Below are 23,547 nucleotides of genomic sequence, written 5' to 3' on the forward strand. Positions count from 1 at the left end.
AGAACTCTAGACATGGCAGGAAGACTGTTTTTAGGAAAAATTGTCCATCCGTTCAGTTTTTGGTAAAAGATATGTATTTCTGAAAAGGGCCCAAAACTCTCCAGTTTGACAATTTGTCTTAAAAAGGTCATTCTTACTATAATCATATGTCTTAAAAGTATGGTATAAGAGCATTTGTAATAACTGAAATGCCCCCCTTTATGCCATATTTGTGTAATATCATCCACAGCCGCCATTTGCATTTCAAGGTCAAAGCAAAATATGTGTTTATACCTACATAAAGTCAAATCCGGTCAAAGAAATGCTCCTACCCTGTGGAATAGACACTTGTGAGCATGACAGCTGGGCTATTTTTCATTTTTGGTTATTTTTGTGACTTAGAATTATTCCATGCTACAACTTACCACAAAGTAATTCTATAGAAGAAATTGTTAGCATCTACATCAAATTATTTGTGATTTTAAGACACTTATGTCCAAACAAACATTTTGGTATATTATATGACTATTTTTGTGCAAATTTTAAGATATTTATTCGTGTTTGAAATTCAACATTATTCTGCTATATAGATGACCCTCACAAAAATAACCAAAAATGAAAAATAGCCCAGCTGTCATGCTCACAAGTGTCTATTCCACAGGGTAGGAGCATTTCTTTGACCGGATTTGACTTTATGTAGGTATAAACACATATTTTGCTTGCAGGTTAACCAGTCTAAAACCAAATTTAAGTGATCCACTTTAGGAACCCGTCGGTGCCTCAATCTGTCAGGAAATTTACCTGTGGTGACCTTGACATTTGGATCGTGGATCGCTATAGGTACCTAGGACTGTGGCTCACTGAACACCTAGACATGACTGTCACAGTACGCAACTGTCAAAATCAGCTGGTAGAGCATTGTGTGCTTTATATACTAAATTCATACTAGCTGGTGGAATGTCATACTCAGTTTTTAAATCACTATATGAATCCCTGGTTGAACCTGTTCTATTTTACGGCGCGGGTATATTGGGTATTAATACATATTTTGTACAAACTGTGCAAAACAAGGCCTGCAGAGAAAGAACGCTTCAAATACCGCGATTCGTGGCGACATGGGCTGGGATTCTTGTATGGTTAAACAAAAACTTGAAGTATGCAGATTATGGTTGAGACTACGTAATACTGATACAGATCGTATAACTTATAAGATACACGTATGGTCCCTGTCTTTTAGAAAGAGTTGGGAATGTAGAACTTTGAAATTTCTCCAGGAACGTAATCTAAATGATTTTTTACTACAAAATGTTAATACAAGTCATTGTTTAAATATTACAAAAAATGTATTATGTAATGAAGATAGAGAGAATTGGTTGAGAGATTTATGGAATGATAATGGTAATGAGAATGGAAACAAACTCAGAACTTATAGAAAGTATAAATATTTTGTAACACCTGAACATTATGTTACTACGATTATGAATAGGCACCACCGTAAATATTTAGCAAAATTTCGCTGTGGAAATTTAAAATTAAAACTAGTCGGTACACTGTTCCGAAAACCCCTTTACGGGAACGAATGTGTCACTTGTGTAATGTAAATAAGATTGAAGATGAAACACACTTCTTGGTTGAATGCGAGTTTTATGATGATTTAAGAAGCTCATTGTTCGAGCAATCAGGAGTGATAAATCCACAATTTATGTAATTTGATTCTCACCAAAAACTTTTATTTTTAATGAATACTGATGTCCTACAATGTTCTTTATCTGGTGTTTTATATAAATGTACAGGAGACGGCAATGTTTTTAATAATATTTTTCTTTTATTAGAAATTTGGTTGGTTTTTCCAGTATATTTATGTCATATTATAATTTGGCAGTACAACTATACAATAATGTATAATATATAAGATAAAATGTATTTCGAAAAATTATTATTCTTTTGCCAAGTCATATCTGGGCCTAATGAGTTTCAATTATATGAACATTAATTGTTACATTAATACTAGAATTCATTCAACATGACTTCAATCCTAGGCTGAATAGATGAATATTTAAATAAGATTTATTGTATATTACCTGCAACTACGAGTACTCATTATTGTTACTTTTTTTTTTTTTTAAATAATGGAAAATGTTATTGTCTCATAGGTCGAAGTCGGCCGAGTGTTTTTATGATATTGTGTAAACTGTTTTAAATTGTATTGAAACATGTGACACTTAAATAAACTATTTTACTACTACTACTACTAGTAAACTTATATTTTCTGGGATTTTTATAGCTGTGAATACCACATATGATAACAGCTTAAAAAATGCTAAAAAATTGCAAAATATTATGTTATTTGACCCAAAATGACACAATTCTCTACACATTTTTTTCTGAAACCTATCCCAAAGACAGAATTAATCTTGTTTTGACATATGTTGTAAATTAAGTTTTCTTGCTATCTTACCTTTTCGGTGGGCTTCCATTTTTCGCTGAAGGCAAAACTAAATTCCCTGTGTAAAGGACTCACACAACTAAATCAGCCAATCAGCTTGTGTTTCTCTGAACCAAGTCCCTGAGGAAAATGTGTTTCTTAGGTTTGTAGCTATTTTCCTAAGTAAATAACATATGAAATTGGTACTGTCTATATACGAGAGTGTAGGGTCTTGAGATTTGGAAAATCAAAATTATACACTCCTACTGAAAAAGAATGGCGTAGGATTCGAGGTGTAAAAAGGCGGGAATTCCCCAGGTGGGGGTTCCCCAGTGTACTGTTAATGTCAGGGTTTCTGTCTTTCGAGTGCCCATGTGCTCTAATATGCCATTAAACCTATACAATAACAACATTTATCCGATAGAAAAAACTTCAAACTTTAATTTGATATAAATTTCACATCATTTGAACTTCAAACGAGCGAATAAAGGGATGGGGTCACTAGTAATAACATATAGTAAATTATTTAGTTGTGTGAGTCCTTTTTAAAACACACTTGCGGTGTACTTTATCCAAAAAAATCGGCTCGCGCCTAAGGCGCGCTCGCATTATCACTAAATTACTGGAAACCCCCTGGAACGAATATTCATACCCTGCCTACACTGCTCTGACGACGACCATCTGTCAGAAATTGTCCGTTCGTCGTCCAGAGCTACGTTATCGCAGAGCTATAGTACACCCCACCCCCTTTCGAAAAATCCTGGATCCGCGCTTGTGCCGTATAGTACATGTAAAATAGATGCGGTAACTTGAAATAATGTAAACTTTCAAGAGTAAATTGCGTTAGTAAACACTATCAAACATAACTTTCATATTTGTACATAAAAACAAGTACATACAAGATAATATACATCAGAGACATATATGTCTCTGTATACATGTACATTCGGTAAGTTACGGAGAAATCTATTGTATACATAATTTATTTTGTCCTATCACGCTCAGAATTTTAACATATATATTTAGAGAGAGAGAATACATGGTCAGTGTCTTAAAATATAAGCTGTATTTTGGCGAGGGTAAAGAAAGACAAAAGTAGTCGTATTATAAACATCAGAAACAGGCATATTTGCCGAAGCTACTTTAATCAAAACTACGCGGTGACAGTAACTTCCGGTAAAATTCTGAAAGGCTAAACTATACGATAACCTTATTTCGGGCTACTATCGCAGGCCAGTTTGACGTTAGCCAGAGCCCCGTTCGATTTGCACTCTTCTAAGAAGAGAAGCCTTCTAAGAAGATCGTATTCCGTTATATGTAAATCGAGTAAACCGGGAGAATAAAACAAAAAATAAGCAAGTTTTTAAGTTTTCTCAAACACGATGACACAAACATGTGCATGTATGTGTTATAAATCCTTCCCTAGTGAAACTTATCACTCGCACACTTAAAACATGGTCGCCGCCATCTTGGAAGATAAATCTTCCAGCTTTGAGACGGAAGAGTAGAAGATCTTCCAGAAGCAGAAGAGCTTCAAATCGAGTGACCGGAAGATATCTTCTAGAATCAGAAGAGTGCAAATCGAACGGGGCTCGGTACTTAGTACTTTGATCGTTCCGGATGTATAGTATCTCGCATGACCCTTAGATCCGGAAGTAAACAAAGTCAGTCATGATAAAAAGTCTCGTTAAAACATGTACATGTAATTCAGTATTGACTTGACAACGGGACCCAGTGCAATTAGATAGATTGTTCAACAGACAACATGTTTCAAGATGCCGACTTCCAAGAGGCTTGTAACGAGCTCCAGAATCCGAACATTAATGAAGCTGGTTATGAGTTCTTCACTGAATCAATACAAGATGGTTGTGAGGCGAAAATTTATCGACAATACAACGAGGTGGGTTTAATAAAACGCCCAGATACACTAATGTTCTCTAAATAAACATACACATAGTTAAGTTTGTTTTAATATATATGTATGACTTAAATACGAATGAATTCTGATGAAACTAAACTTGACTACAGCCGTACCGTGTCGGTGTACCTAATCAGCTATGAGTGACCAGTCTCCGGGGATATTTTGCACGGAAATGCACCGCTGAAGTTGTAGGCCTAGTGCAGCGTTCACTCGAGTGTATTTTTCACGCTCGGGAAGTCGTTAATTGCTATTTTTTATATTATTTTTTTCTGTATTATACGAAGAATCTATACAGATTATACTAGGCCTATTATCTAACACCACGCAAAATTTCACTTCGATCGAACAAGTGTACATGATTGTGTTTTGGTATTAAATCTTACGAAGTTGCAATAAACTTGCCCTGCAGTCTGGCTGTAGTCGGCACTTGAGTGTTGATATTTTTTTCTGTAACATATACAACATATAACATTCAGACACCATGCAAAATTTCACTTTGACTGGATGATTGCCTAACACGGAATTTCGTATATATTCAATTATTTCTTGCACTCTTTAGAAAACAGTTAATTGAAGATTTTCTTATATATTTTTCTGTAAATATACTTAACTGATTTATCTAATACAATGTAATATTTGACCGTGATCGGACGAATGCATATCAATGTATTTTGTTATTGAATGCTGCCGTTGATGATCACTTCAATGTCCAGGTTTCGTTTTTTTTCGGTGCTTTCATACAAATCTAATTAATAAAATTTCGTTTGGTAAGTTTTTCATATGCATACACATCTTTAGTGTTACCTTGACCATTAATGTCCAATAGATCTAATAAATGTTCATCAGGGACAATGTAATCTAATATATATATGTTAGCGGTCCTAGCTTTAAAACATGTTATTCAGTATTGATTTGACAACTGGACCCAGTGCAATATATACATTGTCCTAGCATTAAAATTCCAAATCATGACAATATTTTGATTATCATTTGAAAAAATACAAGTTCACACTCAATTTTTTTGAATGCATCCTCAGATGAGTATTTACTATACTCGCGAGGAACATCAATTTCTTTGATACTTCATATACTATTTCAAACCATTGTACAATTTCGGATTCAGATTTGTGAAATTTCAGAAGTTTTCATTACTATAGCTAGCTATAGGTCTCTGGCTATTTTTTGGTTCTGACGCCATAAGTTTCTTGCCGTGTTATCCTCTAACATTGTTGGAGTAAAGTTTTGAAATATGTTTTTCTTACAGATTACCACCTGATCGACATTTGAACTTTTCCCTATTTTTTATGTGGTAATCATATTCTTGTGGTATTTTAAATTCATTTGTTTTGGTTTCTGCACATAAATATATCATATTTATTAAAGTCACAAAATCTGGCTTAAGAGTTTATTCTGGAGTCCACACATGTTAAAAAAACCCACATCATTGTCACTGTCACCATTTTCCATCAGAATGCCATTAAAAATCAGGTTATATTTCATTATTTGATTATTTTTATTTTCCTTGTGTGTGTTTGCAGTTTCAATATTGGAAGAGAAGTTTTGGAGAAAAGTGGTTCACAATAATGTAGTGTAGTTAACTCAATGTCATCTCGCTACGTCGTCACTAACATAGTTATTAATCCCTGTATGTATACATTCCTGACAAAAATGATAGTCTGCATTGTTTCATTAAGTACTGAATGTCCTACTAAAGTCCTTAAAAATCTTGCATGTGTACCGAAACAACCCCAAGACTATTCTGGACTCCCAAAAGGACTTGTTACCAAAACGACCAGCATTCCAAAGCACAACATCGGGTTTCTTCAAATGGCCAGCGTGCATTGGTCCATTATTACTCCATTTCGGCCACCTGTTGTGTGACGTCGATAAATAACATTCCTGTGTGACACGATATTAAATGAATAAATATAATGGACTACATGTCTTATTATATTGACATTTAAATTAGCTAGTACTGTGACTAATGTTAACATGTGGTCCATTTCAGCGCTTTTTTGCTCCATTTCGGAATTTCCAACTCAATTTTGACATATTTCGTTCATTACCTTATGCGGTAGGTCAGGTAAGGAAAGGTGTTTTTTGTGCTCCAAATACTATATCTTCATTTATTTTTTAATAGAGCCCAGACCGCAGCGATATTTCAGTGATCTTTTACATCCATGAATGTGGCCCAGAATACTGCTTGGGTATACAAACACCTCCGCACAGTTTCAGAATTAGAAATACTTATTATCAGCTTTTCATGAAATATTAAGTAGGCCAGACTGTTGCGAAATAGTCAAATATAGAGTCATTATAGGAAAACACTAAGATGCATATTTTACTCCTGAATAAATATTTGTAACATGTATCCACCCACATGTTTCGGGAAAGTTTAGCGTCACTCCTCTGTTAGAGCAGGGGTGAGATACAGGCTGGAAACATAGCAGGATGTTTGATATTTGTTTCCATGTTGGTTTTGTCCTGAGGGTTTTCCTTCAATATCCAACACAGGATATGTTCCCTTAACCTGATTATACCCTGTATAGTATTTTCAACTTGTAAACATATAAATAAAAGTTTTTTATTGTCATTTTAAGTTGCAGAGATGAATGTTTTTCGATCCTTTCATATAGCCATCTTTCTGATTTCAGACCTCTTTGTATCACAATTTCTCAAATTTCCATACATCTTTTAAATGACTTTCTCTGTATTTTCAGACATCAGGTCTCTACAAATATAAGGTTTATGGAACCCTGACTGAAGTATCTCCAGAATTGTGTGCAGAAGTATATATGGATTTGGAGTATAGACGTCAGTGGGATACATATGTCTGTGGTAAGTAGCGGGTACACAATTATTCTAGAATGCATATATATATATATATGTAAGTAGCATATATGCAAACCAAGCATAATCACTTATGATCAGTATATTATGATTTTTTATAACATCTGCACCAATAATAAGTTTTTAGGTCATCTGACCCAAAAGCTGTTGTGATCCTTGGGGCCAGAGGGGTGGGGCTGCAAAAGGAGAACTTTGGTGAATTTTTGCTTTAAAACTCTTCTTGAAGTCTCAAGTGACCTATTCTAATCGCCTTTTGGTCATCGTCGTGTGTTTGTAAACAATTAACATTTTCGACTTCTTCTCCAAAATTGCTGGACCAAATTCAATGAAATTTGGCAGGAAGCTTTTATGGCTATCAACCAAAATTTTGAATTGTGTGGGGTCTCACGTTTGCCCCTGGGGAGGGGGTAAACTTTACTATAGTTTATATAGGGAAATCACATTTTTGACTATTATTTGTTGGATTTCTATTATAATTCATTCTAACTTTTTAGGTCACCTGAGGCGAAGTTTCAAGTGACCTGTTCTTTTTGCCTTTTGTCCGGTGTCATTCATCGTGCATCCGTAAACAATTTACATTTTCGACCTCGTCTCCAAAACCGCTGAACCAAATTCAATGAAATTTTGCAGGAAGCTTCTATGGCTAAAGGTCAACTAAAATTGTGAATTATATAGTCCCCAACCACCAGGGGCCTGAGGGGCAGGGGCCAGAAAGAGTCAAATTGACTAAAACTCCAAAAATCTTCTTCTCTACTCTCAGATGGAAATGTCTTAAGGAACTTTACCAATATTGTAAATTTCATTACCCTGGGGTCTCAGATTTGCCCCTAGGGAGAGGGTTAACTTTACTTCAGTTTATATATAGGGAAATCACATTTTTGACTTTTATTTGTTGGATTTGTACTGGCATTCATTCTAATTTGGTAAACAATATCAGCATGGAATGACGGTTTGGTGGTATGCACATGTTAGCCCTGACTGACCCCCAGGGGCTGATATTTCAAGTCTCTGGTGACCGGTTATAGTTAAGGCCCATGGGTCTCTTGTTTAACATTATCAGCATGGGATGACAGCTTAATGGTTTGCCCTGACTGACCCATTGGACTGATGAGTGGGTCCAAATAGGATCAATTAAATTAACTTATCTCCAAAAGGGACAAACAATCAATGGCACATACTATGCTTTACTTCTGAGGCAGTTACGGGAAAATATTAAACTTAAGGGCTGCGTAAAGTTCACTACAAGTCTGTCATTGCCATGGCTGTCCTTCACGTTTGTGGCTTTAAATTGATTGAGCATCCGCCTTATTCACCTGATCTAGCTCCATCAGACTTTCATCAATTTTCAAAACTGAAAACAGCTATTTCAGAAACCCATTTTCAGTCCAATGATGGCATCATACATGCATTGGATGACTTTCTGAACAGCCAAGAAAAGGAGTTCTATAAAAGTGGCATTGAGGCCCTTGAACACCGCTGTCAAAAGTGTTTAGATACTGAAGGGGATTATGTTGGAAATGAATACAATTTGTCTGGCAAAATTCAAATCCTTCAATATGAGGCTCACAAGATATCAATTAGCCCTGGTATTTGGTAATTGAACAAATTCATTAACTCTAAAATTTTAAGGAATTCCTAAGCATGTTGATTTTAGGAAATTGAATATTAAACGATTATAAAGAATGAAGTGTAGTAAGGAACGATAACTCGTTATCGTTCCTTACGGAACGTAATGATAGTATGAGCTAATTCGCCTATTTTGCCGGCTATTGTAGCGAATTGGGAGCGGAAAAAATGGCACATACAATTTTGATGGTCTTTTGAACCATTGTAAAACTCGGCTCGATCTAGGTCTGGATGTATTTGGTATCCCTGTGGAAATTCGTATTTATGAGATATTTTGGGTCAAACATGCCAAAATCGTCACTTTGACCGGTAGCTTCTGTTTAACCGGTCCTTAAAAATCAGCGTTTCAATCCAAAAATCTGAAACTCCAAACATAACAAGAAGAGATAGTTCTGAAGAAAAGCGTATCTTTAGTTTTTCTATATCTTTCATAGAACGGCCACAATAGGGTTTTGAAAAAGGGTCGTATTTTATCGAGAGGTGGCGGATGTTACGTCACCAGTCACCTAAATATCCAATCAGTAGGCCCGGATGCATTCACCTTCCTATTAAATCTTCTGCCCAAACGGAAAAAAACCCACAATCTATTTTTGATTTGGTTCTGTGGTCCCTAGAAGCCCTGATTTTGACATCATAATGATATACATGACATTTGTTTTTATCTTTGATCGTATATGTAATTATTTATCGATTAGAATACCGCGAGTACATCTGTTACTAAGATGAACTTAGGGTTGATTGTTTGGTTGTTTTATCACCACGTGTATATATTGCAATCAGGATCGTTTTGAGGCTGGGTCTCCTTATAGTAGTGGGTGACTACCTCACTGAACAACACACGAGAGACCCTAACGTATGCTTGCATAGATGCCAATTGATGTCTCATAATCAATTAATGTGTCATATTCCAGAAAACTGAAGAATTATGAAAATTATTACAGTGGTAACCCTCAAACCTTCAATTTCCTCGCGCCAGTATTAATATTTAAACGTATTTGAGAGTTTTAAATGTGGCGCGAATAAATTAAGTGCAAGTGAGAAAATTAAGTGAAAGTGAGGAAATTAAGAGCAAGTGAAGGTATTTATACTAAAGGAAAGGAAATAAAGGTTTTTTTGGGTTACCAGTGTTATAAGATAACCAATAATCTATTTAGTGCCCAACTTTAAAAAAAAATTGACACAAATGTTCTTCAATGTCATGGGGTTTGCAACTGATCTTTTATTTTCCGATCGGTCAGCCAAGATGGCCGCCACAGACTTATTTGCCTCTGACTGGTGAAAATTTAGATATTGTTTGATTTCGATTACCATTGGTATATGGTATATACATTGTATTGGTATTAGGGGACTGCGAATTCCATTGCATGGGTATCATTGCCATATCAAGGCTTCTGATTTGTCGAAGTTTAGACAATGGATTTGGATGCAAAATGGTACATTTTTGTAAATAGGGGAATTCGAATTCAACCACATGGGATTCATTGCCATAGCAACCACATTGAGGAATTCAATCGGTCAAATTTTAGATGCAAATTCAACCTCACGGATTTTCTTGCCATATAACCACGCTGATGCTTATTATTGGTCGAAATATTGACATTGAACGATTTTGATGTAAACCAGGACTCGTGCATGGAACCTCTGAACTCAAGACGGACATTTCTGTATCACCCTCAGGATTTATTTTTTTCTGGCTTTCGTGCTCATCCAGAGTTATCTTCCCTAACTACACTTCATTCTTTCTGTGACACTCCTTTAGGTGTCACCCCACTAGTATGAAGATAATAATTTTCTCAAATCAACATTAATTCATGCTTAGGGATTTATTGCCCTCCCGATCTTTCAAATCCCTCCCATATATATTTACACTTTATTCATGAATTTGCTCTTATAAATGAACCACGTGGCCTCTACGTCAAAATTAATCCCTAAGCATAAATGTTGATTTGAGAAAATTATTATAAAACTTATTATCATCATTAGATATTCAATTAAATGCCTTAATGGCTCAGCCAAGTTCTATTCCCACTTTTCGCGGACGTTATTTGTCTGAGTTATGGCCTCTTGATTGACGAAAAATATAATTTTGAAAGGTTCCGTGCAATTAATAACGGCAGCAATTATTATCAGATTTCATTGAAACTTAATAACAACATTAAATGCCTAAATGGCTCGGCCATGTTAGATGACCACTTTTCGCAGATGTTATTTGACTGAGTTATCAATGTTTAGTTAACGAAAAATATCATTTTTTTTCCAGAGGCTGTTTTTTCACTCAATAACTGTTGGAAATAGTATCCAGCTAGTTCTCTTCCAACTTTAGTTTTGGTAAGGTCAGATCTAACTGAGTCAACAGCATGAACATTACATGTTCTAACCTATAATCTCACCTACAATATGATTACCCCCTCACGAAAGGGGGAAGTGGGGGATATATATACTACGAATTAGGTTGTTTTTATATATTTTTTTTTTTTTTTTTTTCAGAATTATTTGAAAAAGAAGAGGCTGACAAAAAGCTTATCTATTGGAATGTTAATTTCCCTTTCCCAATGTCTAATCGAGATGTATCCTTTTTATGGAGACATGGAGGCATTTACGCCTATCATATTTCAATCACCTACAAGTTGTGACGTCACAACCTCTCACTTTCATTTTTGTTAGCTCACCTGGTCCGAAGGACCAAGGTGAGCTTATGCCATACCGTGGCGTCCATCCGTCTGTCGTCCGTCCGCCAACAATTGACTTATTTGACTTTTTTAGCCCACCATCATCAGATGGTGGGCTGTTCAAATCGCCCTGCGTCCGTGGTCCGTCGTCCGTCCGTCCGTCCGTCCCTCCGTCCCTCCGTCCGTAAACAATTCTTGTTATCGCTATTTCTCAGAAAGTACTGAAGGGATCTTTCTCAAATTTCATATGTAGGTTCCCCTTGGTGCCTAGTTATGCATATTGCGTTTTGAGACCAATCGGAAAACAACATGGCCGACAGGCAGCCATCTTGGATTTTGACAATTGAAGTTTGTTATCGCTATTTCTGAGAAAGTACTGAATGGATCTTTCTCAAATTTCATATGAAGGTTCCCCTTGGTGCCTAGTTATGCATATTGCATTTTGAGATCAATCGGATAACAACATGGCCGACAGGCAGCCATCTTGGATTTTGACAATTGAAGTTTGTTATCGCTATTTCTGAGAAAGTACTGAAGGGATCTTTCTCAAATTTCATATGTATGTTCCCCTTGGTGCGTAGTTATGCATATTGCAATTTGAGACTAATCAGAAAACAACATGGCTGACAGGCAGCCATCTTGGATTTTGACAATTGAAGTTTGTTATCGCTATTTCTGAGAAAGCCCTGAAGGGATCTTTCTCAAATTGCATATGTAGGTTCCCCTTGGTGCCTAGTTATGCATATTGCGATTTGAGACCAATCGGAAAACAACATGGCCGACAGGCAGCCATCTCGGATTTTGACAATTGAAGTTTGTTATCACTATTTCTGAGAAAGTACTGAATGGATCTTTCTGAAATTTCATATATAGGTTTCCTTTGGTGCGTAGTTATGCATATTATGTTTTGAGACCAATCGGAAAACAACATGGCCGACAGGCAGCCATCTTGGATTTTGACAATTGAAGTTTGTTATCACTATTTCTGAGAATGTTTTAAATGGATCTTTCTCAAATTGCATATGTAAGATTCCCTTGGTGCCTAGTTATGCATATTGTGTTTTGAGACCAATCTGAAAACAACATGGCCGACAGGCAGCCATCTTGGATTTTGACAATTGAAGTTTGTTATCACTATTTCTGAGAATGTTCTGAATGGAACTTTCTCAAATTGCATATGTAAGATTCCCTTGGTGCATAGTTATGCATATTGTGTTTTGAGACCAATCTGAAAACAACATGGCCGACAGGCAGCCATCTTGGATTTTGACAATTGAAGTTTGTTATCGCTATTTCTGAGAAAGTACTCAATGGATCTTTCTCAAATTTCATAAGTAGGTTCCCCTTGGTCCCTTGTATTGCATTTTTGGACCAGTCTGTCCTGAAAACAACCTGGCAAACAAACAGCCATTATCGTTAAATCTCAAATTTCTTATATAGCTAGGATTCCCTTGTTTGAAAAGTACTGGAGGGATGTCTCAATTTGCACAGATTAGTAAAATGAAGGGAAAAGTAGAGAAAAGATCAATCTGACATGGAACCTATGAAGATCATTCAATGGTGGGCGCCAAGATCCCTCTGGGATCTCTTGTCTTCATAACCGCTGATCGGAATTTGAACAAATTTGGTCAGAAGCATCCCTATGGGTAGGGGAATTCAAAATTGTACAAATGATGGAGCTGACCCCCTGGGGGCCTCTGGAGCGGGCCCAAAAGGGGTCATTTTGGCGCTATTGATATAAAAGACTTCTTCTCTGAAACCAAGCAATGGCTATCACTCATATTTGCCTGGTAGCATCACTATGGGATGGGGATTCAAAATTGTAACAAATGATGGGGCTGAGCCCCCAGGGGCCTGAGGGGTGGGGCCAAATGTGGTCAAGCTGGCTATATTGATATAAACGACTTCTTCTCTGAAACCGAGCAATGCCTGTCGCTCATATTTGCCTGGTAGCATCACTATGGGAAGGGGATTCAAATTGTACAAATGATGGGACTGACCCCCCCAGGGGCTTGAGGGGCGGGGCCAAATGTGGTCAATCGGGCTATATTCATATTATTGACTTCTTCTCTGGAACCAAACAATGGATATCTCTCATATTTTACTGGTAGCATCACCTTGGGGTAGGAATTTGATATTGTACAAATGATGGGGCCGACCCCCTGGGGGCTGAGGGGCGAGGCCAAAAGGGGTCAGTTTTGCAGAATATATATAAACGACTTCTGCTCTGAAACTAAGCAATGGATATCGCTCATATTTGCCTGGTACCATCCCTATGGGGTGGGGATTCAAAATTGTACAAATTGTGGGGCTGACCCCTAAGGGGCCTGAGGGGCGGGGCCAAAATAGGTCAATTTGTTTAAACAACGTCTTCTCTGAAACTAAGCAATGGATATTACTCACATTTGTATGGTAGCATGGTTATGGGATGGGGATTCAAAATTGTACAAATGTTGGGGTTGACCCGGGCTGCCAGGGGGCTGAGGGGTGGGGCCAAAAGGGGTCAATTTGGCTAAATTGATTTAAACAACTTATTCTCTGAAACTTAGCAATGGTTTGACTGGTAGCATCCTATTGGGGTAGGGATTCAAAATTGTATAAAGAAAGGAGCTGACACCCCCCCCCCCCCCCCCCCCCCCCAAAGGGCAGAGGGCAGGGTCAAAAGGGGTCAATTAGTCTAAACAAGATCTTCTCTGAAACTAAGCATTGGATATCACTCACATTTGTGTGGTAGCATCCCTATGGGGTCGCGCCAAAAGTCAATTTCATTCATGGATTAATGCACTTTTTGGCATTTTTAGTATTAAAATAAAACCAATGTACATGTACCCATATAAAATGCTTATGAGATATATTGACATAGCAATACCAGTGACAAATATACTTAAGCATCATTCTTGTTTCATATCTCATGAAACCAGGTGAGCGATACAGGCCCTCTGGGCCTCTTGTTATATTTCCTTTCACAGTTCATTTTGCACTTGCAGTTTCTATCGGTTCATATGTGATGTAGTTGAACTATGTATGCATTTATGAAAAATATCAAGACTACAAATAAAGTGCTTTTACATAAAAAGGGGTATATTCAGTATAAGTTTCTCTCCAGCGGAAGTACGGAATTTGATACCTCTGGTGTAATTTCAGTCACTAGAGGTAATGATTTGCCTAGTTCCAATTGTGAGACACGTCATTGTAGTACGTCATTCAAAGTAGACGTGTACAGAAATTATTTATGAACTATGCTATTAATCTTGTAGTTAAATGCTGTAAACATTTTAGGGATTATTTTAAATAAGCAATTAGAAAAATGTCAAGCAAATCTCTGCATCGATTTTGCAAATTTATATTGAAAAAACCTGTTGGAAGGGAGATAACTGTGAGATGCTGACATTATCTTACAGAGGACACCTGTTTTATTTAACAGTGTTTTGGCTTACACTATTTTTCTTTACAACTCTGTAGTTTTTTGATGAGATTTTATGACATTTGGTCTGATTTAGCGATCATGTGAGCACTCAGTCAAAATGGCTTTCACACGAAGTCGCGGCTAGTGTGATGTTTGTCGCTAGATTATCTATCAGCATGGAATAAAGGTTGCTTACTGAATTTTAATCTGTTTGTTGAACCACTGAAATAAGTCTTGTTTTTTAGAGCGAAACTGTTCTCGATAAAATTACAAGCCTGGCCAGACCACACAATCACACGTGTTTCAAATCCATGGATCAATATAGATATGTGATGGCATGATGGAATCTGATCTTTTATATTATAAAACTAACAAAACTGGTACATCGTTCTGTGCTTGTGATGGTCATTTATGAGGTTTACATTGATTGTACCTTCCCGACAGAGACAATATACGATTTACTGCAGTGGCTACTCGCGCTCGGAATATGAAAATCCAAAATGATTATTGAACCAGCTTGTCTTATTTATATAATCTTCAGCTGTTCAACCTTTTCAAATGTTTTTTATTTTGTGATATGCACAAAGCTGTGAAATGTTACATAAACAAACCAAAATTACTATAGATTACAAAATGTATACCAATTGCTTTTTACCCTATAAAACTTTTTCGTTGTGTTCATGTAATATGATTAATATATCCATTGGCAAGAGATCCATATAACATGGAAATATCTCAAATAAATATCAATATTCCTCGTAACTTTCAAAATTAATTGATTACTTTAAAACTCAGTAAAAATGTTGATATTCATGTCTCGAACAAATCTCCCTTAATATAACACAAATCCCTTAGAATAATCATCAGTCTCCCTTATTGGCCTTCAAAAAGTGTGACATGTATGAAAACATTGAAACTTGTTTGTCAATAATTTAATTGGTTATGATATGAATATATGGATAACCATTCGGATATCTTCGAACATTGACCTTTAAATCTTTTGAAACTTTAAGCAACAATCTGCGCGATGTTGAATATGGAAGGCCGTTTCAGGATAAATTACCAAAAATGCTTCAGTACTGTTTCTTATCATAGATCACATATAACAGGTTTTCTGACTATTATGTGTTATTGCTACTTAAGTGTGATTTTTTTTCGACTTATGCGACAATGTATTTCTTGGCACTTATGTGCAACAGATATCGCGAGAGTTTAATTCACCTACATATATTATTGACTCTTTCAAAAACAAGCTAGGCGAGTGGCATCCAGATTTAGTGGAAAAAACGTTTCTTGTAATGTCACATACCTGTTAATATCATGTTTCTGTCTGACAAATGTAACATGATATAAAGAGGAATGCACTGTATCATTCGTGAATTCTATTCATTGCAAGGGAATCCATCTGGCAAATCATACAAATTACACTTGGAATAGATAAAAAAAAAAATTAAATCATCTCCTAGCTTGCTGCGCAGGCGACACATCCACTTTTTTGTTTGTTTTTTTTTGTTGTTTGTTTGTTTGTTTGTTTTTGTTAAAACTTACCAAACTGACAATGCTGGACAGGGAGAGACATCAAATCATGCAAAATACTTGTAAGACATATATGTTTATGATATCCTTAACAGAAAGACAGTATATATATCTACGTGAACTTCGGGAGATGCAAACTGTCGAAGGAAATAAAGTATGGGCTGTTATGGCTAAGAGTGTCCAGTGTGATAGTGTTCCAGAGAAACGCGGTGTGATACGGGTGGATGATTACCTTCAGAGCTGTGTACTTTCCACGGATGGTCAAGGAGGATCTAAAGGTGAGATGTCAAAATGTTTCAGGGCTTCACGTTGTGTCTTGTATACTAAAGTCACCAGAATGGCATAAAAAACTTTCCATTACCTTATATATTTCAATGCATTCGAGATTTTGCATAAAGCTATTCTCCTTCAATTGCGGGAAGAGATTTGGGTATTACAATATTGTGCTTCCATAACACCCCGAAACTCCCAGTTTCGGCATTCTAGCTGCTTCATTCTTTGAGAGAATATGATGTAACTTACAACAATTATAATGGTGTTAGGTCAAGGTCACCATTATTATTTTCAGAAACACTGTAACATTTTCAGCTCACCTGGTGCAAAGGACAGGTGAGCTTATGCCATGGTGCGGCGTTCGTCGTCCTTTAAATCCCTATTAGTCCAGAATGCCTGAATAGATTCTACGGAAATTTCGTAATGACCACTACCTAGTCACGGGATATATGTGATTAATCAGCAGTCTGAAAGATGTAAATGCTTAATCAGCAGTCTAAAAGATGAATATGATTGATGATCAATCACAAGGATGAATATAACCAGTCCCAACGCCAGATCAATGGCAACAGTTATGACTACCTTCAATCACATAAGTGAAAGAAAATCATTACAATTTAAAGAAAATTCAGTTCTTTGAAAAATACACACACTTAAACATGCTTGTCCTGGTACAGAAGGTCTTGTGTAAAACCAGACTTAAAGATGCATATGATCAAGATAGCAACATTCATAAACAAAATAATTGTGTGGTAAAAGTGTTATACAGTTTCATTGTAATTGCCCTCTGACTAGGACCACAATGTCCAAAAAGTACGCTCAAATACATTGGAAGGTATGTGGCAAGGTCCATTTCTGTATGCGTCTCGCTGTGATGTATGATCCTAAAGACATGGTATATACAGTTTTCATAAAAATGGTGTCCTGGTGGTGACTGATACCTAGGTACCACAACGCACTTACAATATGGGCACAACAACCCCACCAGTCTAGCTTTTTAATTTGATATACATATAGCAATGATAATATTCCCCAGGCCGGCTCTTGTTATGAATGGAAAGTCGTCATGTTTTTCTCCAGAGGCGTCAGTTGTGACATACGTTGATCTTTTCTTTAGCAGATTTCATTCTTCCATCTTAGTAAGAAGATGGTTCTCCTCCTTTGACTTGATCAGTATTTTGCGAGCCATTTCTTCAGAGGATGCGATTGGTTGCAATAGAGGCTTGCTGTATTTGTTCAAGATACTACAAATGATTTGTATGAAATCCAAAATGCAATGGATATCCCGAAAGCCACGGTCGACGATACACATATCACCATCCTTGAACCAATTGAAGTTGTTGAAAATATATCTTGTCATTGCGGTGTCATTGTTTTTGCCATCTGCTAGATATGGTCCTAGAATACTCTGTATATAACCATCAGTGCCCACAGTTACCATTGGCTTTACTAGAGGTAGATATTTTTGTAAACTATAGGACTTACGCTGGAACTTGCAGTTTCCACTTTTTTGAATATATATATACATTTGTATATGTCCCATCTAGAACGACGACTGCCTGATTATTGTTGGTAGTAAAAGTTCAACATTTGGTCTTTACAGAAATTATCATGAGTAATGTGGTTAAGACCTAAACTGTTATCACGAAATTGTCCATCAATGCAGATCTGGCACTATGTATACTTCTTTGAACTTTTGATTTCTTCAATCCACAAAGTACTGATATCAGTTCATTGGACAATACAGATTTTTAGGTCATTTGACCTGAATGCTTCGTCCGTCGTCGCCGCCGTGCCCCGACCTGTAAACTTTTCACATTTCAATCTTCTTCTCAAGTTCCACCAGTGGGATTAAGCTGAAACTTGCCAGAAATGATCCTGAGATGGTCCTGACCAAGCGTTGTTATTTTTCGGGTCGGTTTGAAATCCAAGATGGCCGCCATCTTGAAAAACACATTTTAAACTTCTTTTCAAGTTCCACCAGTGCTATTGAGCTGAAACTTGCCTGAAATGATCCTGATATGATCCCCTGACCAAGTGTTGTTATTTTTCGGGTCGGTCCAAAATCCAAGATGTCCGCCAAAGCTGCCATTTTGAAAAACACATTTTAAACTTCTTCTCACGTTCCACCAGTGCTATTGAGCTGAAACTTGCCTGAAATGATCCTGATTTGATCCGACCAAGTGTTGTTATTTTTCGGGTTGGTCGGGAATCCAAAATGGCCGCCATCTTGAAAAACACATTTTAAACTTCTTCTCAAGTTCTACCAGTGCTGTTGGGCTGAAACTTGCCAGAAATGATCCTGAGATGATCCCCACAAAGTGCTGTTATTTTTTGGGCCGAATCGAAATCTAAGATGGCCGCCATAGCCGCCATCTTGAAAAACACATTTTTAACTTCTTCTCAAATTCCACCTGTGCTGTTGGGCTGAAACTTGCCCGAAATGATCCTGATATGATCCTGACCAAGTGTTGTTATTTTTTTAAGCCGATCCGAAATCCAAGATGGTCGCCATAGCCACCATCTTGAAAAACACATTTTAAACTTCTTCTCAAGTTCCACCAGTGCCAAATCCAAGATAGCTACAATGGCAAACAGTGCCACTATACTTGCTACTGAGTATATTTACTACAATAGTAAACGTTTTTTTTATAGTCGGATGACCATTTAGGCCCATTGTCCTCTTGTTTGAAAATCATTTTCAGCACTGTAGAGGCTTCATTTCTTGAGGGATTTGAATCAAACTTCAGACATTTGTTAAGGACCATAATAGGTAACAGGGGCTTGTAGGGAACATGTATGCAATGCTTTCAGTATGCTTCTTTAAAACACTTGGACTTAGAACGTGTAGATGTTAAGTTCAAATTATCATTCTTAAAAACACTGCAATGTTATAAATGCTTTCTTTCAGCATTTATGAAGTATTATGACAATCCCAAGGGTATGATTCCAACATGGCTGATCAACTGGGGAGCTAAGGTAAGAGAAACCACATCTTTTCTGTAAATCTATATATATGTGCGTGGGCTGGTTGATATTTTTTGAGCCTCATATTTAAGGATTTCAATTTTGCCAGACATGTTTTATTTTTTAACATAATCTCCTTCAGTATCCTATACACTTTTGCCAACGGTGCTCAAGGGCATCAGTGCCACTTTTATAGAACTCATTTTCTTTGCTGTCCAGAAAGTAATCCACTACATGTATGACTTGTGAACTTGAGAGCATTGTCCTGATGAATTGTCACATCTTAATGAGCTTTCCGCGGCGCTTAAGTTTAATATTCTCCCGTAACTGCCCAGAACTGAAGCATAGCATTTGGCATTGATTTGTTTGTCCCTTTGGAGAAAATCTATCAGCAGAATACCATCTGCATCCCAGAAAACTGAAAACCGCTAAAAATCCACCACCCACCTTTTCACTATAGCATGTATAGTGTTGCTACCATATCATGGACATCCTTAAGTGTTGAACCTTTTTTATGCAAATATTGGATCACTGCTCTTTCATCGATTTTGTCCATTTTGCAAAAGACACTTGTCTTGTTTGCTTCAGAGTAATACCTAGTCGATATAACCTAACCATATGAGACTAGTCCTTGGGCATGGGTACATGGCCCTATATAGTCAGAGAATATTAGGACTTAAAAAGAACATCTTTGAGTACCTCCTGAACATCCTTGAGTACCTCCTTCAATACGAGGCTCACAACTTATCAATCAGCCCTCGTATAAATATCAAAATCTTATTATCCGCAGTGTCAGGTACGTATATGTGTGTGATCCGAAGATAAAAATTTGAATTTCCTGTCGTAGTTGTACTGTGATGTATATTTATATATAAATATATAACATATTAACGTAATTGATAAAGGAAGACAACTTTATGACTCGTGCCCACATTTTGTGTATTCCTACAGGCTACAGATGACATGTCAGTGCAAAGAGCACCCAAAACTAAACACACATACAAATAATAACTTACCATCTTTATTTGAAGATAAAGCAAAGACTTCATTCTTGTTGATAAATAACTTTTGTTCAGAACAGAAAGCTAGTAAAAGACATTGTAAATCAATTATTAGGTCAAAGAAAACGATGTCTGATATGATCTGGGAAATCACCTGTTTCTATAAATAGAACACAAAAGAGTTCCATTTGAACATAAATGGTGGAACACACGTTTTCTGGTCTAAAGATCAGCTGGCATGGTTTACAAGTTTACATGAGTATTCAAGTGATGTTTAAGCTTAATATATGATAATGAATAGATATCTTCATCTAGAATATTTTTATGACTGAATATTTTACCGTTTCCACAACCTTGGGTATTCTGCTATAAGGTATAGTCTGTTTCATAAAACTTCAGAATAACAAATCTTAATAAGGGCGCTCCCACTGTCAATTACCCGCGCCCTGCGCCCTTATTAGGTCAAATACGGTATATATAAATCATAACGTTGAAAACACTGGTTTGTAACGGTGAAGTGCTATAATCTTTATCCCCTGCTTTCACCAAAATGGGGGATATTGATTTGGGTTTGTCCGTCCGTCTGTCCGTCCGCACTCACTCAGATATACTTTTGGGTTGAATTAACGATTCATTCCGTGCAAAAATCTTAGTCGCCTATAGGAGAGGAAATTTAATGTAGATTTTATGTTTTTTCCCCTTATTCATCATTAAATCTCACTGCGCATGTGCTTTTATAGCAACGGAAATAATGGAACGGAAATAAAAACAGATTTTGACATTCTGATCGCTGTGCACCCCACAAGTTTACAGACAAAACACCCCACTAGGGATACTTCGTTTCCATACCACATAACAGCAACACATATAGGATTTTCTTGAAACTTGGTAACAACATTAAATGCCTAAATGAATCGGCAATATTCGATCAGTTGTCTGTTATGACTTTAGAAAAATAGTCTTATTAATCGTATCGTAGTTTTTTACATTGGCCTGTTCAATTTTGGCGTCTTAATAAAATATATTATAAACTTCTTCCCAAGTTTCACAGGTGCCATCGAGCTGGAAATTGGTGGAAATGTTAAGGAAGGAAAGCCAACGAAAATGTTGTTAATTTTCTGCCTCGTAAAACCTATGACATGGCAGCCAAAAACTGGTGGCAATTTTGTAAAATTACTGCGCAATCATGGTTTTCCTGAACAACACCTATTTCAAATTTCTTCTCAAGTTCTAACTTTGGGATTCAGCTCTAGCTTACTTGAAATGATGCTGACCAAGTTTTGTTATTTTTCGGGTTGGTTCGAAATCCAAGATGGCCATCATGGCTAACAATACCACTACACTCCCTACTGAGCATATTTACTATATTAGTACAAGGGTATTTAGAGTCCGATGACCCTTGGGCCTCTTGTTATTTGATATTAAAAATCAGATACCGGGAGGACTGTTTTCATAAAATGCTGCTCGTACCGGCATTATTTAATCATTAAGTATTTGTGTCCTGATATGACCGTGTCTTGATGTGTTAATACGAGTTTAAGGCCTGGCACGACGCTCTTGATTGGTCTTGTGTTGCTTGGGTTATCATGATGGGCTAAAAACATTTATACCTTGTATAACCCTGTGCTAACAAGAAAATGCTGTGATGCACAGTATTGCCTTAGGCTACAGAATTCTGAAATATTTATTAATGTATATTTATATTTGTTTCCCCCCACAGACTGGAGTTCCAGCTTTCCTGACAATGATGCAGACAGCATGTAAAGGCTACTCTAAATACCTAGAAAACAAAAGACAGCAAATCAACCGTCAACAAGTGTCATTGTGACGGTAAATAATAATAAAATGAAAAGTCAAACACAGATCTGCTGTCTCCCAAGTACTTTTGCGGCTACATCGTGGGAATATGAATTATATTAGGTACATCATTATATGACGTCATAGTTTCTGACGTGATTATAGTAGGGTACATTATTCATAGTTATTATTTATTTGTCCAGTTTAAAAAGGTTGAATGAACTATATGACACGGTTTAAACATGCCATCCATTACAAACAAGATTTGAACAATTACACTGCAAAGATCTGTACAAATCGGTCCATCAGTGTTACGGACTAAAATTAAAGCCGATCATTATGAAAAGCCAAGTGGAAAAAAAGTCCCCATTTATGGATATCCATAATTCATATATTGATTTCCATCATTCATTTACTGATATCAATAAATCGCCTATTTTTGGATATCCAAAAATGATTTATTAATTTCCAAAAATGATTTATGGAATTTCATCAATCAGCTCTGGGTGTCAAAGGAAGACAACTCGTTCCAATTCTCATCAAAACTCCTAGGAAATAAGCGACAAAATTATTATGCTGCTTTTTCCAATTGCTGGTAACATGAATTAATTACAATAAACGTCTAATTATTGGTCATGAAATGTGCGTTATGTTTATATTTTGCACCGGATCGATTGTCTAATCTTATCAAGAAGAAGTTTCTACAGTGGTACATCCAACATGTGTAAGTAACGTAGGAACGTAAATGCAGGATTTTACATGAATAACCTGCAGAAGGCATATATACATACACTACAACTATTATTTATTCCATCGTTTTTTTGTAAATATTCCTATTATTTTTTCTCTGTTATGTGATATGGATGTAGGTTTACAGTTGGTATTATGCGTATACATTGCCCAAGTTTATTTATATCGACACATTGCCGATTCGGGTATATCGTACCACGTGGCAAGATGGCGGCGACAAATGTTTTGTTGTGAGTTTCAAATAATTACAGTCTTACCGACACTACAATCCTTTGACTTTGGTAAATATAGTAGATTAGTTATATCCTTATTTCTATTAAATATGACTATCAATCAATCGATTCTGT

At 36.5% G+C, this 23,547-nt stretch overlaps 1 protein-coding gene across 1 annotated transcript; it reads left to right on the plus strand.

The window, feature by feature from the left end:
- The first annotated feature begins 3,927 nt into the window (after positions 1 to 3,927).
- On the plus strand, positions 3,928 to 23,091 carry LOC117322213 (phosphatidylcholine transfer protein-like). The gene is made up of 6 exons (XM_033876985.1): positions 3,928 to 4,304; positions 7,046 to 7,163; positions 11,289 to 11,368; positions 16,516 to 16,690; positions 19,597 to 19,664; positions 22,374 to 23,091. The coding sequence occupies exons 1-6, from the start codon at positions 4,170 to 4,172 to the stop codon at positions 22,479 to 22,481; spliced, it is 684 nt and encodes a 227-aa protein (XP_033732876.1). The 5' UTR covers positions 3,928 to 4,169; the 3' UTR covers positions 22,482 to 23,091.
- The last annotated feature ends 456 nt before the right edge of the window (positions 23,092 to 23,547 follow it).

Source organism: Pecten maximus, chromosome 2 (assembly GCF_902652985.1).
Source record: "Pecten maximus chromosome 2, xPecMax1.1, whole genome shotgun sequence".
Classification (NCBI taxonomy): Eukaryota; Metazoa; Mollusca; class Bivalvia; order Pectinida; family Pectinidae; genus Pecten; species Pecten maximus.

Coding starts and splice junctions, on each gene's coding strand:
- LOC117322213 (XM_033876985.1), top strand. CDS start 4,170: ATGTTTCAAGATGCCGACTTCCAAGAGGCTTGTAACGAGCTCCAGAAT. Junction 7,164..11,288: donor GTGGGATACATATGTCTGTG/GTAAGTAGCGGG, acceptor TTTTTTTTTCAG/AATTATTTGAAAAAGAAGAG. Junction 19,665..22,373: donor TGATCAACTGGGGAGCTAAG/GTAAGAGAAACC, acceptor TTCCCCCCACAG/ACTGGAGTTCCAGCTTTCCT.